The 26,032-nt window shown below is 43.2% G+C and overlaps 1 protein-coding gene across 1 annotated transcript in view; it reads right to left on the minus strand.

Moving 5' to 3' along the window:
- The window catches only part of LOC124719725 (GRB10-interacting GYF protein 2), a 183,311-nt gene that overhangs the window by 72,396 nt on the left and 84,883 nt on the right, over window positions 1-26,032 (minus strand). The window contains exons 12-15 of the mRNA XM_047244928.1: window positions 21,373-21,469; window positions 11,773-12,000; window positions 5,279-5,521; window positions 565-798 (exon numbers count right to left, since the gene is read on the minus strand). Coding sequence (XP_047100884.1) covers window positions 565-798; window positions 5,279-5,521; window positions 11,773-12,000; window positions 21,373-21,469 — 802 coding nt within the window. The remainder of the gene's footprint in view (window positions 1-564; window positions 799-5,278; window positions 5,522-11,772; window positions 12,001-21,372; window positions 21,470-26,032) is intronic.

A 26,032-nucleotide genomic window follows, 5' to 3' on the forward strand; every position in this document is an offset into this window, starting at 1 on the left:
CAAGCAGTCACAGGTTTTCTGACCCAACAAATAGTGTGAGAGATGCTGAAGAAACTGAATTGGTAGATAGCAGAATCCCCAGAAAGCCTATTTACAAAGTTTCAAGGAACAACATTAACTGATGAATCTAGAAATGTAGTACAACTGTGTACATATAGATCTGTAGAGACCAAGATTAGATTAATTACAGTGTGCACAAAGGCACTTAAGCAGTCATTCTTCCCGCACTCTATATGTAAATGGAAGCAGCTCACATAGCTGATATAATGGGAAGTGCCCTCTGGTTTGCAGAGTATGGTTGTAAGAGTAGTAGTAGTAGTAGTAGTAGTATTTGCACTAGTAGTAAACAATATATGCTTGCAATGCAGTACAGCTTAACCAGATAAAACAATCAGTGGCAGAAAATTGCTGAACACCTAAACCATTGTCTAACACAACTTCACTCATTCCACAGTCCTGAAGGCTCTCCTCCACAATGGGATTTATGGAAAAATGGTGTGTGTGTGTGTGTGTGTGTGTGTGTGTGTGTGTGTGTAAGACAACAGAATGTATTTGTCTACTTACAAGCACCTGGTGCTCCGTCTTTATGTCTTTTCCCTGCTGCTGTGCCAAATCCCACAGCGACATAGGCAACGAAGGAAGCTGCCCGGGAGGCACGGACGATGTCGACGAGACAGGTGGCGTGGGCGTCGTCACTGCTGCGTTCATCCAGGGTGCAGCAGTTCCCACTCCCAAGCTGTAGCCGGCAGGCACGCTGCCACCCCACACGGAGTCTACCTGCACAGGTGGAAGCCGCGGCTGAAGCCGGCGACGGGAAACTTTTGAAAGTTAAGCTCAGTAGGACACCGTACCTGATGTTCAAATTCTATAATGCTATAATTTCTTAACTACTGCAGGTTATGTCAAATTCTATGTATTGTCCTTTGCCACAAAGATAATATATTAATTTTAAGTACACTGCCATTCCATGTAGCCTTATTTTGAATATTTCGAGTTACAAGCATACACTGTTGAGTGCTGCTAGGCACTGTTTCCATATTTTTAGCTCTGTTACCAATTATGCACCAGCAGTTTAGGACAGATTGAGTCTGTATATGCTGTGCATATGGAGAGTTGTAACACACAAGCATTACTATTAAGCACAAGGTATGATTTTAACAAGTGTGTGTGTTTGTGGGTGGGTGGGGGGTGGGTGGAGGTGGTGTACGTTGTTGTAAAGTCTCCTCCAATTTCAGCTAATGGACACAAAGTTGGTAACTATGGAACTAATATACACGCCCTCAAGAGATACTGTTAGGCCAACAATAGCATTAATTTTATTTATTTATTTTCTTTAAATATGATGTCAGACAAACAAACGTGTACCAATGGTACCTGACCCAATTTTAAGACAAAAAGATTTTTGTAACAAAAAATGCAATCTCATGTAACTACTGTACAATGAAATCTTTATCTCCTGCATCAGCAGTCAAAACCCTGATGGCGACATCAAAATAGATAACATATTTTATTGAGTTATATGAATGCATAGTGTCTGTTCCTTTGGATATGTCCGAAAGAACAGACACCATGCAGACACCACAGCTGTGATATATCTTATGTAAATTAAAGGTGGAGGGAGAGAGAGAGAGGAAAAGAAAGGTAAGAAAGGAACTTCAGATGTCAGCTGTATCGGAACATTATGGGAAGTCAGCAAAAATGTGAGCCGGACTGGGACTCGAAGCTGAGATCTCCAGCTTACTACGCAGCTGTGTTAACCACTGCACCACCTGGGCATAACATTTATCGCATTATGCGGACCATCACTGTACACCACCTGGCCGACACACGTTCCCACCTAGTGTCACCTATCCACAGTCCTATCTATGTCCTCCGATCTAGCTACATCTACATACATACTCCACAATCCACCATACGGTGCGTGGCGGAGAGTACCTCGTACCACAGCTAGCATCTTCTCTCCCTGTTCCACTCTCAAACAGAACGAGGGAAAAATGACTGCCTATATGCCTTGTACGAGCCCTAATCTCTCTTATCTTATCTTTGTGGTCTTTCCGTGAAATATAAATTGGCGGCAGTAAAATAGTACTGCAGTCAGCCTCAAATGATGGTTCTCTAAATTTCCTCAGTAGCGATTCACCAAAAGAACGCCTCCTTTCCTCCAGAGACTCCCACCCGAGTTCCTAAAGCATTTCCGTAACACTCGCGTGATGATCAAACCTACCAGTAACAAATCTAGCAGCCCGACTCTGAATTGCTTCTATGTCCTCCCTCAATCCGACCTGATAGGGATCCCAAACGCTCGAGCAGTACTCGAGAATAGGTCGTATTAGTGTTTTATAAGTGGTCTCCTTTACAGATGAACCACATCTTCCCTAAATTCTACCAATGAACCGAAGACGACTATCCGCCTTCCCCACAACTGCCATTACATGCTTGTCCCACTTCATATCGCTCTGTAATGTTACGCCCCAATATTTAATCGATGTGACTGCGTCAAGCGCTACACTACTAATGGAGTATTCAAACATTATGGGATTCTTTTTCCTATTCATCTGCATTGATTTAAATTTGTCTATATTTAGAGTTAGCTGCCATTCTTTACACCAATCACAAATCCTGTCCACGTCATCTTGTATCCTCCTACAGTCACTCAACGACGACACCTTCCCGTACACCACAGCATTATCAGCAAACAGCCACACATTGCTATCCACCCTATTCAAAAGATCATTTATGCAGATAGAAAACAACTTCCCTGGGGCACTCCAGATGATACCCTCACCTCCGATGAACACTCACCATCGAGGACAACGTAGTGGGTTCTATTACTTAAGAAGTCTTCGAGCCACTCTCATAGTTGGGAACCAATCCCATCTGCTTGTACCTTAGTTAGGAGTCTGCAGTGGGGCACCGAGTCAATCGCTTTCCGGAAGTCAAGGAATATGGCATCCGTCTGATACCCTTCATCCATGGTTCGCAAGATATCACGTGAAAAAAGGGTGAGTTGCGATTCGCAGGAGCGATGCTTTCTAAAGCTGTGCTGATGCATGGACAGCAACTTCTCTGTCTCAAGGAAATTCATAATATTCAAACTGAGAATATGTTCGAGAAACCTGCAACAAACCGATGTTAAGGATATTGGTCTGTAATTTTGAGGATCCATCCTTCTGCCCTTCTTATATACAGGTGTCACCTATGCTTTTTTCCAGTCGCTCGGGACTTTACGTTGGGCAAGACTACTTTGAGATGCCTTCAGGTGGCGGAAAGTTATTGTGCATCTGTACTAAAGGTGGTGGTGTAACTGCCCATTTAGGCAAATCTATTACATGAATGTGTGGGAATGTAGGTCGGCTGGTAGTCGTGCCAAGATAGTCCGCACAATTGCAATGAACACTGTGTCCGGATGGCACAGCAGTTAATGCAACTGCCTAATAAGCAGGAATTGTTGGGTTCGAATCCCGATCTGGTACACACTTTCACTTATCACCACTGATTCTACGTGACGTTCCTATACAGCTAATGTCAATAGTTCTTTCCCTTTCCTTCCCCCTCCCCCCTCCTCCAATTTACATAATACGTATCGCAGCTGTGGAGTCTGTGTGGTCTGTTCTTTCAGACACGTCCAAAAGAACGGACACCGCGCATTCATATAATTGATTTGTCGAGAAGGACAATGAATCCACCACCTTCAGTGCAGGTGCTCAATAACGCTGGATCTCCTGTGGATATCTCACAGAAGTGAGCACGGAGGACAGGGACAGAGACTGCAAACAGGTGGCACCTGGTGGGAATGTGTGTAGGCCGGGAGGCACGCAGAGGTAGTACATCCGATTGTGATAAACAGAATCTGGATAGTGCAGTGGTTAACACAACTGCCTAGTAAGCAGGTGGTTCCGGTCCGAACACGTTTTCACTCTTTCGCTGCATAAAGTTCCAATGCAGTTGACATCAATAGTTCCTTCCCTTTCCTTTCTCCCACCTCCACCTTCACCTTCAATTTACATAATATTTTTATGACAATGGAATTAAGAACTAGACTGTTTGATACAATAAGTACCTTAATATTTGTGGAAACTAGGTCAGAAAACTGATTGCAGTAAAGGCTTTCGTGTAACAATACAACTGTTTAAAAATATGCACTTATATTTGTCTAATATAAAAATTGTACTTGTTTAACAAACACGCCTCTTACAAGGGAACATCCCCATTGCAACCCCCCTCAAATTTAGTTATAAGTTGGCACAGTGGATAGGCCTTGAAAAACTGAACACAGAGCAATCGAGAAAACAGGAAGAAGTTGTGTGGAACTATGACAAATAAGCAAAAAATACAAACTGAGTAGTCCATGCGCAACATAGGCAGCATCAAAGATAGTGTAAGCTCAGCAGCGCCGTGGTCCCGTGGTTAGTGTGAGCAGCTGCGGAACTTGGTTCAAGTCTTCCCTCGAGTTTAAAGTCTGATTTTTTATTTTCAGACAATTATTATCTGACAAACTCTTATGTTTTCATCACTTTTTTGGGAGTGATTATCACATCCACAAGAAAACCTAAATCGGGCAAGGTAGAAGAATATTTTTACCCATTCGCCAAGTGTACAAGTTAGGTGGGTCGACAACAAATTCCTGTCATGTGACGCACATGCCGTCACCAGTGCCATATAGAATATATCAGACGTGTTTTTCTGTGGAGGAATCGGTTGACCTATGACCTTGCGATTAAATGTTTCGGTTCCCAATGGAGAGGCACGTCCTTTCGTCTACTAATCGCACGGTTTTGCAGTGCGGTCGCAAAACACAGACACTAAACTTATTACAGTGAACAGACGTCAATGAACGAACGGACAGATCATAACTTTGCAAAAGTAAAAAAAGTTAACTTTTCACTCGAGGGAAGACGTGAACCAAGGACCTTTCGTTCCGCAGCTGCTCATACTAACTACGGGACCAGGCACACCTGAGCATACACTCTTCTTGCTGTTGCCTATCTTGCACATGGACTACTCAGTTTGTATATTTTGCTTATTTTTTTTTTTTATTAGTTCCACACAACTTCTACCTGTTTTCTCGACTGATCTGTGTTCAGTTTTTCAAGGCCTATCCACTGTGCCAACTTATAACTAAATCTGAGGGGGGTGCGATGGGGAGGTTCCCTTGTTAGAATGTGTTCATCCTCTACAGGCAAAATTAAACTTTGAGCAGACATATACACAACGCAACTGAAGAATAATTGATATTAATTAACATCCCAAACAAGGTTCTGGAAAGAACATTACCTACCGGAGGCATAGCGGGAGGCTTCCCCGCATTCAATGTCTGCAGCAAAGTCCTGCCGGGGCCGTCCGAATCGAGTCCTATGCCACCTCCGAGCGGTTGGCCGCCGGGAGGTGGGACACAGGGGGCCGATGACACCGACGGCAGGCCGCCGCTCATCTGCTGGATCAGCTGCTGCAGCGGATCCACCAGGGCGTGCGGTGGCGGCGGTTGGTGTTCTTTCGGGGCAACGGCGGCAGCTACTGCTCCCTGCACACGGCACCGGCATCTCACTTCACACTGACGAGCCCTCTGACAAGTTTTACATAAACAGGCCACTGCTGTGTCATTTATATAAGAATCAGGAAGTATGGTCCCAATTCTATTCTGACACACTTATCAGTTGAAGCATCCGAGATAGCTGGTGGACGTTCTCAGTTTCTGGAGTCAGGACATACCGACTCAAACCTCTGTTTGTGTGATCTAGCTCCAGCCGCACTGCAGAATACACTTCGACAACAGTACACAATCAAATTCTGCATGAAACTTGAGAAGTCTGCTGCCAAAATGTTTCCAGTGATTGAATAGAAATTTGGGAATCAACGTCTGTAAAAATGCAACGTGTTTTCTATATATGACGGTAGTATCTGTTCCCGAAAGAACAGTTACCATTGATGACCACGCAGCTTTGCTAGAAATTAAATGATAATTAAATGGAAACCCTAGCTGGAAACAGGTGTTGATATACTTCATTGGGGACATGTTGATAATGTGTGCCCCGACCGGGTCTCGAACCCGGGATCCCCTGCTTACATGGCAGATCCTCTATCCATCTGAGCCACCGAGGGCACAGAGGATAGTGCGCCTGCAGGGACTTATCCCTTGCACGCTCCCCGTGAGACATACATTCCCAACATGTCCACACCATTCGTAGTATGCCTAATAGATGTTTGCCCATCATACTTATTACTCGTGGCAGATTAATCTACCAAGTTTTGGTGAGACAGAGTGTTTTTGGAAGACCAAGATGTCTTCCAATGATGAAACATGTGCTGAATCTGAGAGTGAAGACATTGTGATGAGTTTAGGAGCTTTTGAATATAGACCTAGAATGAATGTTCATCCGATGGCTCAAACTCTGAGCACAGTAAAAACTGTTGACCGTGACACTGTAACTGTGTAAAATTGGTTCCCACAATTTTGAAAGGAGATCATAAGACCAACTGACTGCTTGTTTGTGAACTACAACTAGAACTGTGTAGGTTTGATGATACTATCTTCGGACAATGTTATAATGTAGGACATATGATTTTTTTAATAGAACTCCAAAAGAGGCAGACCTCCGACTAGCACGCCTTCCAGTCAACATGCCCCGAGGAAACATTCGTAAGCAGTTAAGAAGTGTAAGCAATGCTTACTGCAATTTTCATTGCTAGTGATCTCGTTTGCCACGTGTTTTTCCTGACAAACTGCCAGTCAGTGTTGCCTTTTATGTGGTACTCCTCAAAACACAGACAAAAAAGAATCACACATGTGAGACCCCACATTGCCGGTTGCTCCACCAAGACAGTTCGGTGAAGGTTTAGCTGCTCAAAAACACAAATGCTTCCCCAGCAACCTACAGTCTCAACTGTACTTCGGCACTTTTTTCATCTGCACATTTCAGACACCCTCAAAAAGACAGTTTTGAGACCACTGACGATGTGAAAGCCACTGTTACATTTGCCCTAAAGGACACTCAAATACAGACCTTTCAGATGAATATAGCAATCAGAAATCTTGCTGCCAAAACTGTATTGATTCAGGGTAGTCCTATTTTGAAGACTTTTAGTGCATGGTACCACTCTCAACAACAAATAAGTTTTTATGGACCTGGTTACACTGTATCCAGTGGTGAAGCAACAATATTTGCCTACTGACAAAGTTTCACGGTTACTGCAATCATTTGTGCGTGTGAGAGTGCGACTATGTTCATTTTCTCGTTAGTTGGTGCTACAGTAGCTCTTTTGTAAACAACTAGTTGTCCATAATTTTGTTATTCTGTCATGGAATCAATACATAAGAATAATCTTCACAAGGATTTAAAGTCACTTAGTCTTGTACAAAAAGGTGTGCATTATTCAGGAACACATATTTTCAATAACTTGCCAGCAGCCATAAAAAGCTTAACAACCAATGAAATTCATTTTACGAGAAGCCTAAAGGATTTATTGGTGGCCAACTCCTTCTACTCCATTGATGAATTTATCAGTAAAACCAACTGATTTGTGTGTGGTGTGTGTGTGTGTGTGTGTGTGTGTGTGCGTGTGTGTAACTTCTGCACAATTTCAGTGCAGTAATGTGTTCATTGTAAATAAGTATTATAGTAGTTGTATTACGTTTGGGGAGCAAAATAACTGATGATGGTCGAAGTAGAGACGATATAAAATGTAGACTGGCAATGGCAAGGAAAGCGTTTCTGAAGAAGAGAAATTTGTTAACATCGAGTATAGATTTAAGTGCCAGGAAGTCATTTCTGAAAGTATTTGTATGGAGTGTAGTCATGTATGGAAGTGAAACATGGACAGTAAATAGTTTGGACAAGAAGAGAATAGAACCTTTCGAAATATGGTGCTACAGAAGAATGCTGAAGATTAGATGGGTAGATCACATAACTAATGAGGAAGTATTGAATAGGATTGGGGAGAAGAGAAGTTTGTGGCACAACTTGACCAGAAGAAGGGATCGGTTGGTAGGACATGTTCTGAGGCATCAAGGGATCACCAATTTAGTACTGGAGGGCAGCGTGGAGGGTAAAAATCGTAGGGGGGAGACCAAGAGATGAATACACTAAGCAGATTCAGAAGGATGTAGGTTGCAGTAGGTACTGGGAGATGAAGAGGCTTGCACAGGATAGAGTAGCATGGAGAGCTGCATCAAACCAGTCTCAGGACTGAAGACCACAACAACAACATTACATGTTTATTACCTTATAAATAAATAAAAAAACTTTTTAATTTTAAATTCAGTGCATTAGTATTTGTAAAAAGACTTTCATATAGTGTTCATTAAAAAATGATGATCATTCCACTTGGGACCTGTGGAATGGTGCATTAGCTTATTTGTTTTAGTTGTAAATATTTGTCATGTATTGTTGTGTTTCTGACATGTTCCACATCCTGGAGAACCTCCTCACTACAGATCAATTGGAATGAAAGTAAATCTAATCTAATCTGGGTATAGATCAATTAGTCCACGCCAGGATACTTGGCCGAGTTGAAGTAGCAGTACTGAAATTAACAATGTACGGAACATGTTGAGTCTACCCTTAATTATCTCTGCCAGGCCAGTGCAGTAATGATGCACCAATGTCCACATCAGGAGAGCGGTGTGGTTTTAGCACTTACAGATCTGGTGTGCACGAATGAGCCACTCTGGTATAAGCAGCCTACATGACAGGTTGTGGATGCACAGTCACCCAGCAGAGAGAAGAAGATTTTGAGAGAACATGAGTAATTGGGAATTAATGTCATTTCAATAGAAATCTGAACAGTAGAGAATATTAGAGTAAGTCGAACCCAGGGTTAGCTTATGGAGCCTGTCAAATGTGAATTAAGTGTGGAATCGGGTCCGAAATTGTAGTCACTGTTATTAAGAATGATTTTGGATATGATGAAGGAATGATCAATATATAACAGCAATAATAGCAAGCACGCTATGAGCACTGGCTAGCTCAAAGAGAACTGTAAAACTTTGGGAGAGGAACTGCGGAATGAATGCCACTTAGGCAAGGCAACAGAGCCATTTTTCTCCACATTTAAACCACAATAATGTCAGTGTTCATTTAAACTCTGTATAGCTTCAAGAGATTTTTCCATGATTTTTTATATTTTTGTTAGGGAATGATATGCAGGAATAATAGTTTTTGATAAGGTAGGTTTCACTAGGTGCACGATTACAGACTAACATGATGCATGTAACTCAGGCATAAATCTGTCCCATAGTGCTGTCATTAACTATACAGCCTGACGCCAAACAATTCTGACAGAGATCAATGTGGAACAACTTTAACAATATAAACATGAAGTATTGCGTAACTGGCTATTCTAACTCTCTGCCTTTGCTGTCCACACCACCATCTGATCGTAACTGGCACTTTCACAGTACACTGAAATAGTGGCTTGTAACTAGCGATCCAAAAAATTCACATATTGCAATAAATGAATGTAGATGGCCATTCTGCCTCAAAATGCAAAACTACCTACCTATTTCATAGCGACTGTGTCCAACTGAGCTATTTTATGAGAGAGTGTTTGAAATGGCCTTTATTTTCTGCATATAAATACAGTATAACCCCAATTTTACGTTCCCAGAATTAACATTTCCCGTTCGAATGAAGATATCATAACCAACCATAATCATTTCCAAACTGTCTCTACTGAACAAATACAGTTTTGTGATTGTTGTAATCATCGCGACACCTTCGTTGAATCATATTTAGCATGTTTCGCTGTATGGCCACGCGGAGCACTAGCCGACACCATCATTCACTTTGTGTTGCTCAAATGTTTTTAGTGTTATGCGTCGGTTATGTATTGATTCCATGCTGAGCAAAACGTGTTTCATGAATTCATTCTCGTTGTCATGTGCAGTATTTACATACGTATTTTTTGTGATGTTAAAGGAACAAACAATGTGTGTGTGTGTGTGTGTGTGTGTGTGTGTGGTTTTCTACATAACTGATGAGGCACAGTACCTGATAATCCCAAAAAGACGCAGAATAACACATACTCAAACACCATACAAAACACTTATTTACATATTTGCACTTGACTACGAGGGAAAAACTCTCGAAATGAGTCTTGCTAAGCATAAAAAATACGTAACTAGTGCAGTATTTCATTATTTAAATAATGAATGACAGCTGCAGGCTTCCCAAAAACATCGAATATGATGTTTGAAATTAAGTCAATCATTTCCACTTCCCAGACAGTTATCAATTCCAGTTATATCAGCAGTTTTTACTAGCTAATAGGCCTTTATTAGATAATAAAAGAAGTCACGGACAAGTCTTTTGATGCCTGTTATGTACATACATCATACATAAAGTGCAAGGGGGATCCTAAACGTAACTTTTACAGCTTAAAACAATATATCCAACATTTTACATTTTCCTGCATTTTACACTATTTTTTTTTAAGTCTCTTGAAAAGTGTAAAAGCGGGGTTTTACTGTATTGAAAATGTAGCCAATTTTCAGTTACTTATATTGCACATCATTTGGTGAAGCACAATGTGGAAAGCTAGCGTGCATACAAATGTGTTTGGAAAATAAAAAGTGCTTGAACACAACAGAGTGTCAGTGTGTTCAATGTTTTGGTGGCACATCAATGTGGGCAGTAGAATGGCCTACATATGACACATGCTGTGTAATGCAACATGGGGTTCTACCATGTGACCTAGCATCTTAGAACAAAGAAACACATACATTTGTCTTCCAACTGAAGTTACAAAGTTGGTATAGTGCAGACACATTTAATGTGGCAGTTTCGGGTGCTGGACATTTTGAACTGTGGTTATGTCAAACCCTGGGAGAGGTTGGACTGAACTACCTTATTTACGAAACTGCCAACCGCAGCAATCCATTGCAGGGTAGCTGTTACTGAATGATTTGTGTTGCGCATTGCTTCTTATTTTCTTTTCTTATTTTTAATGAGTGCAGAGACTAATCATGGGATGTCACCAAGTTCAGGTATGATCCTCACAACACCCGAAGGGATCAGCAATCGGGAATTGTAGGCCAGTTCTGCTTTCCTGGGAACACAGAACATAGGTGTTGGCTGCTGCCCTGCAACAAGGAGGTGGGACTTCTTTCTTCCCACTGCTCGTATCCCCTCTGGTGGTCAACAGTCTAGTTTGTTTACATTCATGGCAACTGACAATTTATTGTGTCCACACTCTGCAACCAGAAAACAACAACTGTCAACATATTTTGACTACGCCAAAACCCTTCCTGTAACTTGGGACTAGAATCATTTTCGTTTCTACTTCACAACAAGTGCCTTGTCAGTTCAGTAAGTAGGATTTTCAACTACGGATTGTTTGGCTACGGATATTCATGAAAGGTCAAACTTTATATTCTACAGATTTTGTAATTATCAAACTGGGTGGGAAGAGAAAAATAATGACAAAAACACATATGAGAGAAACACTCAGTTCACCTCAGTGAAAATGCTGCCGCTTCACAACAGGAAGTCATTTGCTGAAAGCTTAAGTAGATCCAAAAGAAGAAAACAAAGACCATTTCAGGAAAAATAAGTCTTGAAGTTTTTACAAAAGCAGACACTCCAGTCCAAAAGCTTCTATTCATCACTAAGGCTTTCTCTTCAGGCACACAGCGTGGCAGCCTTTTGAATTTATACCTCTACTCATTTCACCAATTCAACTCCCTCACACAAATCAACTGCCTAGAGTCGACGCACAGAAGTGGACTAGGATCCCAGTCTAGTGAGAAAACCACATAACAGCCAATAGTCCGCTTACCATCTGCATCTGGGAGATGAGCTGGGCAACGGGGTTGGTCGCGGACACAGGCTGGGGTTGCGCGGACGGGGGTGGGGGCGGCGGCTGCTGCGCAGGCTGCTGTCCCGGCTGCTGTTGCGCCGCGGCCACCGAGAAGAGGTCCACAATGGACGGCGGAGGCACCGACACGGGGGGCACCAACGGCGGCACACCCAGCATCTGCTGCAGTGCCAGCCGCTCTGTCACCAGCTGCCGGCAGCACCACACTTTCGTACACACACTAATCGTACTGCCTTATGCAAACACGGTGGACTGACTTGTAAAATATTATTATATAGAATAGCCAGAAACAGTACGAAAATCTTGTAAGGGTGTTGCGGGGTAGGTTGTGCTGAGAATCTGTAAGAAAAAATTTTGATATGCTGCACTGTTTCAGAGTTAAAGAGCACGGAAGATAGGCAATCTGACCAGATACAATTAGTTTCAGTTGCTCTCACAGCATAGAGGACAGAGTACGAGGTGGCCCAGCCACTGGCTTGGGATAAATTCTTACTATCGTCCGATGTACAATTTCTGTATCGCTTTCCCATTCAGTTTTAGGAAACCAAACGAAGAATACAATTGGCGACACCATCTCTTGCAGGCCGCACAAATCTGTACACGCAATGGCCCGATTGTCTAACTTCAATGTTAATTAACTCTGAAATGGTGCAATGTATTGAATTTTTTTTCTTAACAACTATTTCCCAGACAACCTACCATTTGTTAAAAACAAAGAAAATGGTGGATACTAAATACTAGGAAACTAAATTATAAATAAAATAAATTTCTAAGACATAAGAGAGACTGTGTTGACTTACAGGTGGGAACAACGTAAAACAGGAGTGCTATAAATACTTCAGCTTTGAGATGAAGTCGTCCTTCACAAGTAGAAAACGCACACATTCACGCAAGAACAACTCGGACACAAACAGCTACTGTCTCCGGGCACTTGGACCTGATTCTTGTTGTGTCTGATGTGAGCAGCAATCTAGTTGGTGTGGGCAGCGGAGTTAGGAAGAGGTATGGAAAGGGGAGGTAGGAGTGTGGGAAAAGTGCTGCCTGTGTGGGAGTGAGGGAATGTGTGTGTGTGTGTGTGTGTGTGTGGGGGGGGGGGGGGGGGTGGCAGGGTACGAGTGCGGGAGGAGTGCTGCCTGTGTGTGTGTGCGCGTGCAGGGATGTGATGGGAACAGGGTACAGCTGCTAGTAGAACATCCGGAGGCTACACAGGGTGGGGGTGAGATGTGAGAAGTCAAGGAGAGGAAAGGACTATGTATGTGCATCAGCAGGACAGAAGGAGAGTGGGACCAGGAGGAGAGGGAGGGAGGGGGGGGAGAGAGAGAGAGAGAGAGAGAGAGAGAGAGAGAGAGAGAGAGGGAGGCGGTGAAGTACAGCGACTATGGACTATGAAGGTTGAGGCCACAGGGTTACAGGAACAAAGGATACATTATAAAGCGATAACCCAACAGCATCATACATAAAAACTGGTGCTGCTGGGAAGAATCCAGATGTCACAGGCTGTGAAGTAGTCAAAGTGAAGCATACAGTACTGTGCAGTATATCCAGTAAATAGGTGGTCCAGCTGTGTCTCGGCCACAGTTTGGCGGTGGCCATTTGTGCAGATAAACAGCCTGTTAATTTTTGTGCCTACGTAGAATTACTGCAGCTAAGTATATGGCTGCTTTCACAGCTGGCCCTGTCTTTGGTGAAGGAGATACCAGTGACATGACTGGGGTAGGTGTTAGTGAGAAGAATATTGTATGGGACAAATCTCTCATCTAGGTCTATTGCAGGGATATGTGCCACGAGGCAATGGTTTGGGAGCAGAGGTGGAGTAGGGACAGATGGGATACTGGGTAGTACATGAATACCATTGTGGGAGGGTGGGGAGGATAGTGGAAAGGGTCTCTCTCTTTTCAGAGTATAATGAGAGATACTGAAACCCTTTCCGCCCTGGACTTTCCATTGTTTGAGAGAACTACTACACACAACAATATAAACTTGAATATGTTACACAGAAGCTCATGCCAAATTAACAGGTCCTGTACCTCCCCGAACATCTTCACTTGTACATTTATCAGTAACTGTTTAACATATTCAAGTATATGTAGTTGTAGATAAAAGTTCAATTTTTAATGGGATGTAAGATGCTTTGTACAGCGAAAGCAGCGACGAAGTGGAAGTCCACAATACCACACATCTCCCACTGATATACTGCTGGAGGGGATACCCTAGCCCGCAAGCTGTCAGATGGCAATTAATTTAAGTATGACTACAGATTAATATGGATAAAATTTAAGCACACAGAGAAGCATAAAGAGAATGGAATGAACGACACTTTCACCAGTACCCTCAACCACAAACTACTGAAAATACACACTATGCAAAACAAATGTAAATACAGTTGTATTTGCAAAGTTCTACATATTTACAATTTTTTTAAAAAATAATACTATACAATATAGAACTGTGTGAAAGGTGAATGAGAATTTAACTTGAGAAGCTTATCAAATTTTTCACTTTAATGATCTCTTGTTGCTATTTTAGATGTCAGTCTCACAGCTGGGTGATACATCGGGAGAGAGGACTCATATGTGCCATTATCAATAAAACTTTGCCATACATCTCTGTGTATGCAAAGTTTTCCAGAAGGTTTACCTGATTTTAAACAGTTATTACTATTCACACTTGGCATATGTCCACGATACTCTGTTTTTAGTGTGTTGACAAACTAATTAAGTTTCCATGGCAGTACGTTTCAGTTCCTGGGAGTGCTACTATCAAATAAAGCATAAAATTGTGGCAGCTGCGCACAAAAAAGCACAATGTGTTGTCTGGTTGGCTGAGACAAACTGTCTAATTTCAGTGCAGTAAATGTTCAGAGCAACTTATGGGAAACCAACCACTACCAGATGTCATGTCAATTAAGGCATACACGCAAAATTGTTTAGATGCGGGTGCAGGTGAAAAGAAAAGCAGTGTCTGACCTTCAATGTCTGCAGACATTGGTGACGACATTCGGACAGTGTTTACACAATCACCATCAAAATTAGTGAGACAAGCATCATGTCAGCTCAGATACAGAAGTCCACCATAGTGCACATAGTACTATGCAAAAAGCTGCAACTGTGCACTTAAAAAACTCAGATTTTTGAAAAACAGAAACCGACCAAACTGAACAAAGAGAAAAATTGGTCAATAGTGTCTAATTCCATACTGATAAGGCATTTTCTAATAAGAAAAGTTTCATTTATGTGGCACTGTAATTACACATAATGTGCGTATTTGTGGTAATGGAAAGCCAAGATGTGTGTGGGATTGTATAACGCAGGGATGGGCAATAATATTGGCCCGGGGCACACTTTGTGGAAGCAGGGTTAACAATGGGCCGCACCCTTGAAATGATTGCACGCATTAGCAAACTTTGAATTTCAGAAACGGTATAAACTGTGACCCTTAAATTTCCGACTCTTGGCAGGCAGCACAACAAGCATTAGCAGGTGCTTGTGGCCCGCTATTTGGCCACATCTGATATTAGGGATAAACTGAGAATCAAAGCTGATGTAAGGGGGGTAGCCTGACAATCAATGTATGCTGCACACCAATGCACAACAGAGTCATAAGCCCATTTCTTTCTACGAATCCAGTACATGGAAATGCTTCAGAACATGCTCTACGCCAGTGTAACGCAATACCATGTAACGTTTCAACTAGGTGGAGTACAATCTGGGCAATATGTCCCCGGGAGCCTTAGGATGAAGAATCTCCATATCACAGTATTGTAAGAATGGTTGGATCCGATAAGCACCAAGATCACCAGACACTACTCTAAGACTAATGTAAATGTCACACCTGTACTGTAAGCATACCTTGCACAAACAAATCATTCAGACAGTTTGAAGTGTGACACTCAAGAGTGATATGGAATATTATTTGGATATTTTATGTACCACCAGCAGTGCTCACACTGAGCGCATTAAATGAAATTACATCTGACTGAACACTTTATGATTGTATGCACATTTCAAATATCATATCGGCATCAATGTTATTTGTAGGGCTGTGACCACCGTAAATCAGGGTAAATTTTATGGGACACCATGTATTATTGGTTGAAATGAAGCAGCAGAGGCAGACACAAAACAAGAACATAAGCATTAGCTTTTGGAAATACAGATTTCACTTGGAAAAATAAATCAATAAATTAAAGACTGGCAGATGAATCAGTAATTAAGTGCCATCATTGTTTCTTTAATTAGGCTGCAATTATCAGAAAACAGCATATAAGTCTAATATGATGCATGAGAAATCCATATGTCAGCACTTTACAGAAAGATATCAGATCATGATGTGATGTGAATGCTGCACGGAAAACATCGGAACGTTTTGGTCAATGAAAATGGAAATGCAACATTTACTGTGTGGGAAGCTGATAACTTTCTGTACAGGAGCTAATGTAATTTGGGTTCTTCACATAAGTCCCCTTTACATATTGACAACTCAATTGAGGGAACAGGGACTCGTCTTTTTAGATGTATAAATTTTTGTCTAAAAATTACAGCCTAATTAAAGGAAAAATGGTGCCATTTACTTACTTCCTAGACCTAGTGTCTACAGTCCTTACAAAATCAATACGAACAGTCTGCCAAAGATCTCACATCAAAGGAGACAGCACTAGATTTCCTCCTCTTTTTCAATTTCATTGTCTTTTCCTCGACTCTAGGCCGCACAACAAGCATTAGCAGGCGCTTGTGGCCCACTATTTGGCCACATCTGATGTAAGGGATAAACTGAAAATCAAACCTGATGTAAGGGGTAGCCTGACAATCAATGTATGCAGCACACCAATGCACATCAGAGACATAAGCCCATTTCTTTCTATGAATAGGCTACTCGAGTCGCCGAGACTTTCATGGTCACTATTCGGCAAATTCCATGCCCCAGTTCTTCAGCTGATGGCTGTAAGTGAAATCTGACATTTCCAGCAAAAATTGTCAGTATTCTCAAAGAACTCATGCTGGTGAGGCTTCAGACCATCAATCAAACTATTGTCACACAAATAACTTGAAACAGACACTTTCAGGCCATATGTGAACATTGTAAGTGAAAAGATGCTTCCACAACTGACTGAATTTCTAGCCCTTATTTCTATTACTGTAGTTTTGTTAGACAATTTTCAAATGCTTGAAATGAAGCAAATTGTGTCTATTCATAGGTTTGTGTAAATTACAAAGTGTATCATAATTTTGAAAACACACGACTAGTCAAAGAAACAATCAAATAACTAAAAAGATCCTCCCTCTCCTCAAAACAGTTGAGGCAGCAACACAACAAAATTTTAATGCAAAATAAATTTTCACTTTGCAGGGAACTGTGTCCCAATTTTAAATGTCCCAGCCGATTAAAGTAGTGTGTGCCAGACTGGGACTAGAAACTGTGACCTTTGCAGCTCATGGGCAAATGCTCTACTGACAGCTATCCGGGCATGACTCAACAGCTTTACTTCCGCAAGTATCTCATCTCGTACCTTCTGTGAAGTTTGGTATGTAGGAGATGAGGTGTTGGCAGAACTAAAACTGCGAGGGCAGGTTGGATAGTTCAGTCAGTAAAGCACTTGCCCAATGAAGTTACAGCTCCCTTGTTTTGAGTCGCGGCCCATCTCACAGTTCTAATCTGTCACGAAGCTTCAACATTTTAATGCATTAACCCATACTACTACACAGATGAAAATAACTCTCAATCAAATTACAATGAAATGAACCCCCTTAGCTGCTTACAGGCGTTTACATACGCCAACGGGGATAGACGAAAATGTGTACCCCGACCGTATGTCAACGCCTGTAAGCAGCTAAGGGTGTTCATTTCGTTGTAATTTCATTCTAACGAGCTGCATGGTCACCGATGGTATCTGTTCTTTCGGACATGCCATCTTATAAAAACAAAGATGATGTGACTTACCGAACGAAAGCGTGGCAGGTCGATACACACACAAACAAACAAACACAAACATACACACAAACAAACAAACACAAACATACACACAAAATTCTAGCTTTCGCAACAAACGGTTGTTTCGTCAGGAAAGAGGGAAGGTGAGGGAAAGACGAAAGGAAGTGGGTTTTAAGGGAGAGGGTAAGGAGTCATTCCAATCCCGGGAGTGGAAAGACTTACCTTACGCGGGGAAAAAGGACGGGTATACACTCGCGCACACACACACATATCCATCCACACATATACAGACACAAGCAGACATATTTAAAGACAAAGAGTTTGGGCAGAGATGTCAGTCGAGGCGGAAGTGCAGAGGCAAAGATGATGTTGAATGACAGAAGAGGTATGAGTGGCGGCAACTTGAAATTAGCGGAGATTGAGGCCTGGTGGGTAACGGGAAGAGAGGATATATTGAAGAGCAAGTTCCCATCTCCGGAGTTCGGATAGGTTGGTGTTGGTGGGAAGTATCCAGATAACCCGGACGGTGTAACACTGTGCCAAGATGTGCTGGCCGTGCACCGAGGCATGTTTAGCCACAGGGTGATCCTCATTACCAACAAACACTGTCTGCCTGTGTCCATTCATGCGAATGGACAGTTTGTTGCTGGTCATTCCGACATAGAATGCATCACAGTGTAGGCAGGTCACTTGCTAAATCACGTGGGTGCTTTCACATGTGGCTCTGCCTTTGATCGTGTACACCTTCCGGGTTACAGGACTGGAGTAGGTGGTGGTGGGAGGGGGCATGGGACAGGTTTTACACCTGGGGCGGTTACAGAGATAGGAGCCAGAGGGTAGGGAAGTTGGTTTGGGGATATTCTGCACGTCCAGGGCCTCGCTGCGATGGAGCATATCCTTTCACGCCGATCACCTGCCACCCTACCTAAAACCTCTTTCCACATCACCTTAGCCAGCTTCATCCTGACCCACAACTTCTTCACTTTTGAAGGCCAGACATACCAACAATTAAAGGGAACAGCCATGGGTACCAGGATGGCCCCTTCGTACGCCAACCTATTCATGGGTCGCATAGAGGAAGCCTTCTTGGTTACCCAGGCCTGCCAACCCAAAAGTTTGGTACAGATTTATTGATGACATCTTCATGATCTGGACTCACAGTGAACAAGTACTCCAGAATTTCCTCTCCAACCTCAACTCCTTTGGTTCCATCAGATTCACCTGGTCCTACTCCAAATCCCATGCCACTTTCCTTGACGTTGACCTCCACCTGTCCAATGGCCAGCTTCACACGTCCGTCCACATTAAACCCACCAACAAGCAACAGTACCTCCATTATGACAGCTGCCACCCATTCCACATCAAACGGTCCCTTCCCTACAGCCTAGGTCTTTGTGGCAAACGAATCTGCTCCAGTCCAGAATCCTTGAACCATTACACCAACAACCTGACAACAGCTTTCGCATCCCGCAACTACCCTCCCGACCTGGTACAGAAGCAAATAACCAGAGCCACTTTCTCATCCCCTCAAACCCAGAATCCCCCACAGAAGAACCACAAAAGTGCCCCACTTGTGACAGGATACTTTCCGGGACTGGACCAGACTCTGAATGTGGCTCTCCAGCAGGGATACGACTTCCTCAAATCCTGCCCTGAAATGAGATCCATCCTTCATGAAATCCTCCCCACTCCACCAAGAGTGTCTTTCCGCTGTCCACCTAACCTTCGTAACCTGTTAGTTCATCCCTATGAAATCCCCAAACCACCTTCCCTACCCTCTGGCTCCTATCCTTGTAACCGCCCCCGGTGTAAAACCTGTCCCATGCCCCCCTCCCACCACCACCTACTCCAGTCCTGTAACCCGGAAGGTGTACACGATCAAAGGCAGAGCCACATGTGAAAGCACCCATGTGATTTACCAACTGACCTGCCTACACTGTGATGCATTCTATGTGGGAATGACCAGCAACAAACTGTCCATTCGCATGAATGGACACAGGCAGACAGTGTTTGTTGGTAATGAGGATCACCCTGTGGCTAAACATGCCTCGGTGCACGGCCAGCACATCTTGGCACAGTGTTACACCGTCCGGGTTATCTGGATACTTCCCACCAACACCAACCTATCCGAACTCCGGAGATGGGAACTTGCTCTTCAATATATCCTCTCTTCCCGTTACCCACCAGGCCTCAATCTCCGCTAATTTCAAGTTGCCGCCACTCATACCTCACCTGTCATTCAACAACATCTTTGCCTCCGCACTTCCGCCTCGACTGACATCTCTGCCCAAACTCTGTCTTTAAATATGTCTGCTTGTGTCTGTATATGTGTGGATGGATATGTGTGTGTGCGCGAGTGTATACTCGTCCTTTTTTCCCCGTAAGGTAGGTCTTTCCGCTCCCGGGATTGGAATGACTCCTTACCCTCTCCCTTAAAACCCACTTCCTTTCGTCTTTCCCTCTCCTTCCCTCTTTCCTAATGAGGCAACAGTTTGTTGCGAAAGCTTGAATTTTGTGTGTATTTTTGTGTGTCTGTCGACCTGCCAGCACTTTCATTTGGTAAGTCACATCATCTTTGTTTTTAGATATATTTCTCCCACGTGGAATGTTTCCCTCTATTATATATGCTTGTGTCTGTTATGTGCGGATGGATGGATGGGTGTGTGTGTGTGTGTGTGTGTGTGTGTGTGTGTGTGTGTGTGTGTGTGTGTGTGTGCGCGCGCGCGTACGAGAGAGTGTATACCAGTCCCCCCCCCCCCCCCCCCCAAGGTAAGTTTTTCCGCTCCCGGGATTGGAATGACTCCTTACCCTCTCCCTTAAAACCCACATCCTTTCGTCTTTCCCTCTCCTTCCCTCTTTCCTGTTGAAGCAACTGTGGGTTGCAAAAGCTTAAAATTTGTGTGTGTGTGTGTGTGTGTGTGTGTGTGTGTGTGTGTGTGTGTGTGTGTGTGTGTGTTTGTGTTTGTTATTGTTTCTATCAACGTACCGACGCTTTTGTTTGGTAAGTTACAGAATCTTTGTTTTTAAGGTAACGTAAGTAATGATTCAAAGCTGCTATCTGATGAGTTGTCACCTTCAGTCCTAAATTGTTTACCTCAGATATCTGTGTAGTAGTACGGGTCAATACATAAACATTTCATTACGTCACTAACATGACTGTCTACTGAAAAAATCTTTGTGGTTATTTGATTAATCCTATGAGTAAGCATGGTTTCTCAAAATTACTATACAAGTCCCCCCCCCCCCCCTTGCACTTTGTAATTTGCACAAACCTGTGTGTTGACTCAACTTCCCAGTTCAAGAGTTGGTAAATAACCAAACATCTGTGGCTGCAGTAATACGAATAAAGGTTACAACTTCAGTCAGTTGTGAAAGCAAATTGTCATATATAAGTTTCATAGTAGGTAAGTACCTATAAGCAACAAAATTTGTATGTTAATAGCCTTTCTTCAAATTCTTTCCTCCAATTTCCTCATAGTGGAATCTGTAACTACTGTGAAATTTTGCCAGTACCCGTACGTGCTGCCGCCGCCCAGAACCAGTATACAACTTTAATGAGAGGACTAGGAATAGCTACCCCAGGCACCACTGCGTGTTAGCTGCTGGTGGGTTGTGGAAGCACAGCCGACTCACCCGCCTCTGCTCGATGGGGGAGAGTGTGGCCCAGCGGTCCGACTGGGACAGCTCGCCGATAGCCGCCTGGGCTGCCGCGTGCACCGCCGCCTGCTGCCTGCAACACGCCAACCAGTGCCCGTCACCCTCACGGCCGCCCGCCTCCACCTACTGCCACCTTCCACACAACTCGAGAGAGACGTAAAGGCTTACACGCGTGTGGACGTGTGACACACTCCGGCAACTGTCACCGACGGCTCGTGTCGTCGACAGTTCGTGGAGTGTCGACTGCACGGACTTTGCTACCGAACGCGGGCACGGGAAGGACAGCTGTGTCAAACCCACTATAAATTATCCGAAATCCTCGCCGAAAATTGCGAAGGACACTGGAGTTCTCAATGGATTTTAAGGGGCTTAAAATGACAACCACTCATGTTTAAAATATTCCATCATCCTATGTAGACCACCCTGATAAGCCACAAGGTCATTAAAAACGATGGACCCGAATGATTTAATTTTTGAATCACAAAATGTTAAGCAGATACGAATAATCTATATTCTAATAGAACCTGCAATTTTTAAAGCTTACAGACATGTTTAAAAAACTTTCCTCAATTCGCTTCACACATTCATCTGATGGCCAGTCAGTCGTCTCCTTATCAGAGATACCAAGTTTGTTGAAATTGCTTGAACCAACTGCTGAACCACTTTTTCCAAACTCAAGAGACTGTAGAAAACCTTACACTTCACAGTATCAACCTTTCTTACAACAGACACGAACTGGTTGTCTGCTGGTGGAGGCACTAGTGGTTGTTTACACGACAATCAGCATTTAACCAGTGGTAATCAAAAATTTAAATCCTTCCCCCCCAACAGTGTGAGGATCATTGAGATATAAGTCGGATGAGAATGAAATGCAAACTGATTAAACTAGGTCCATCTTTTTTAATAACATAGAAGTTTTAAGTGGAATGAATGGATGCACAGCCTTCACACAGATATTAAACAACAAATTTTGCCAACAGCTGCCAATTTTTTTAAATTTATTGTGATTGCTATTTGGAGTATTCCTCATTTTCAAGTAAAAATCACTATTGGAAATATGTGCAGAGGTATAAATACTAACTGCTATTCCAAACTTCGAGCAAGTTTCAGTGGTGTCCAGATCACAAACTGGAATACAAAAACTGTGTCAAAACAATCATCATAACAAATTAGTATCTCTGTGTGTTGTCCTGCTCGCTAGGTGGGTTAAACATTATATTTATGCCTGTGAGCGTACCTACATTTTTATTATTTCTGCTTGAAAATCAAACTATACAAAATTAACAGCCTTAAGCAAAATTTACATGTTTAATAACTGACAATATATTTGAATGAGGCAAACCAGCTACTGTACCAGCATCTAACACCAACTCTGATTTGAGAAAGATTTATCACACTCAATTTTTGTGTGCACACATAACACAAATATCTAATTTTCATTTCTAAGTGCTTGTGTAACCTGGCACTTAATGCTGTGGTTGCTGGGAGTGCAAACACTGTTCTCTAATGGCTGGTCACATATAAAACAGACAACTTTTTACAAAATCACTTAAATGATTTGACCCACTCAAAATCAAACCGCGCTGTTACAAATAAAAGCGACTATACTCATCCACATTATGCGTGTCCCCCATTCATCTAAGGGCCAACCTTCTCGAAAATATCAATTTCTCTTTCCTGAGCAAGCAACTAGTAGTTCCACAAACTAGGATAATGTAGAGCATCTTTCCTTCTTCAAGGAGGTATCAAAACCTTTTGAGACTAGCTATGTAACACACTAACAGATGACAAGTGTTAAAGACTGCACACATAAGCATAGGGAGCACCAACGTTCGTGAGCCAAGTGTGCCGAGAGACAGCTGGTGTTATTCTGACCACATTTGTGACATCTGCCATTTCAGTGTGAAACTGGGGAAATTCGGCAAGTGTATGCAGATGCTGCGGTCGGTCGTGCCTGGTGTTCGGAGCAGCAAGCATGCTTTGAGAGCTGAAGACATCACGAGAATACCATGAGATATCAGGATGATAGTCAACAGGAAAAACACCCAAAAATGACGAAACCGTTCAGCAACTTGTGCACGAGGATCGCCTGAGAAGAATCCACAACATTGTTGCCACGGTCAGTATGCCGTACTGAAAAGTGAAGGCAACTTCAGGTGTAATTTTGACAATCATTGTGTTGCTGCCAAGTTCATCTCCAGGCTGGTGACACAGCAGCAGAAGAAACGCCGTGTCAAAATCTGCCGAGAACTCCATTAGCGTGCAGTGAATGACCCGTCTTTCAGGTCGAGGACCATAAACAGTGACAAAACAGGAGTGAACGGATACGACCCTGACACAAAGTAACTATCTGAGGGAGGACATATGGTGAAAATGACAGGAAGTACGGTGTACGAGAAACTGACTGCTCCACGATGACAACACACCCTGCCCTCGTGTTCTCTTCTCACCAGAAACTGTATTATCGCTCTTCTACACCCATTCTATTAACCAGATGAGGCTCCTGCAGCCTACGTCATCCTCCTAAAGATGAATATCAAGCTCAAAGTCACTATTTTGTCACGATTTGGAGATCTGGAGAAGGTGCCAGACGCACTTCAAAAAGACTTCCAAGCACATTTTAACAGTGTCAGAATCATGGGAGTGATGTACTGACAAGGTGACCATTTTGAAGACAATTGTGCGTAGATGTAAGATACGTACATGAAGTACTCGCTCTCTCCACTACCAGCTTCCTGCACGAAAAATGCAAAGTTATACAACAACTGGGGGGAGGGGATGTAACTGGCATCGCAATGCTGCACATCATGTACCTGAACTACCGATTATAGCGCCAGGGAGCTGCTGCGGAACCTCTCCAGGTGTCACCCAGCGGCGAGTGTAGTTTTTGTAACAGTTCTTTTTGTGAATCTGTAGCACGCTCACGGCACAAAGGAACTCATGAAAAACGTACGCCTGGAGTTTTGGATTTCACTCGAGAAGGACATAGTGGAAACTGTTGTGGTGATGCGAACAGCCTACAAATAATGTGCTTTTAGTAAAACTCAAGTACACGAATCATTCTGAAGTGGCACAGAATACTCAGTGCAGCCACATAAAATTCGGAAACCTCCCTGGGGGACGCAAGAGGCAAGGCATAACAGATCAATAGCCATGCGGAATTCCAGCAAAGAAAGACAGCTGATATTGCAGTGAATACAAAAGCAATTGCTACACCCCGCACAATCTGAATGCGCAACCTAGCAACATGGTGGAATTACACCATGATGACAGAAAGCAGCCAAGACAGCTGCTCAGACGAGAAAAGCAGGCCACCTCACAGTATCACGAGGAATGTGGGCCAGCCTCACATACATATCACTCATTTGCAGCCTTCCAGGCTGTAGGAGGAATCTACGTCAGCCTCCGTCAACTCTTTTAGCTGTCTACGAGCTCCTGTGAAACAGTGAGCCCCACTCTGGGGAGAGACCGAGTCACAGCATCGGCATCCGTGACGAGACCTTTGGGAAGAACTAAGGTGACTTTGATCTGCAATAGCTGTGGAGGGCTTTATTACAACTGGTGCCATCTTCCCGAGGGCCTCCCTTTCCCATTCGTGGACGCGCAGTCATTCTTCCACCGTCACAAAGGGCAAGCTGATGCAGCTGCCCTTCACCTGCTTCTGAGGATAGGTACTGTTGCCAGGGGCTGTTATCCCACATTTGTAGTTCACGACAATGCCACCGGTGCTTCGGTCATCGTACCCTGGGAGCTGTGTGCAGCCACATACAATGCAGGTGTGGCCTCGCTCGCGTACCACGGGTCACCAGCCTCTTGACGTCATAGAGCTGAGTCAGCACCACAGCCAGCAGCGAGCCTGTGCTGTCTGGCGCATACCACTGCAGCAGACCTCCCAGCCAGCTAGCACCGGTTGCTCGAATGTCGATATCTTAACTGTTTTATTCAGTGGATAATAAACATTTGATGTTTTCATACAGTTTCAATAATGCTTTTGTGCATCAGACAGGCAACTACCCCCGGAGTTGGCATTATACACATTCCTGTGTGCTTCTTCGTTGACCTCAAATCATGACCTACCATAGTGTCCAACCAGGTGGCCACTATGGTTTTACTGGCTTAAAAAGGAGAATGGCCACTGAAGATCAGCCCTATTCTGTCATACTTCAACTCCTCAAACCAAGGAACACATCGGCAAAATCTGTAATGTCACCAGTGAAGACAGACACAGGAAAATCGACAAACTCAAAGAGTTATCCGGGTTACCCCCAAGCACAAATCAGTGCATTTAAGACATCAATTGGGGAATACATAGAGTATCAGAAAAGTTTGCTCGACGGGGATAGAGTGGGTCAGTGGGATTGAGTCTGTCGTGAACCGAAGGATGCACTCTAAGACAATCCTATTTTTTCAACAAAATCATGCAGAAGTAAATAATAGTGAAACTAATAGAAATCACCTAGCTGAGCTTGTGTTAAAAAGCCCAACAAGTGAAATCACATGTGAAGACAGCACTGACCTGTTTGTATTCTTTTTTTTTTTACCTCAAAGTGATTGTACACTAAGAATTCATCCTGTGGCAGACAGTAAACTAATAATTCTGCCTGGAGGTTACAAAAAGGTTGCACACAAATGTCAA

The sequence above is a fragment of the Schistocerca piceifrons genome, chromosome 11, assembly GCF_021461385.2.
Source record: "Schistocerca piceifrons isolate TAMUIC-IGC-003096 chromosome 11, iqSchPice1.1, whole genome shotgun sequence".
NCBI classification, from domain to species: Eukaryota; Metazoa; Arthropoda; class Insecta; order Orthoptera; family Acrididae; genus Schistocerca; species Schistocerca piceifrons.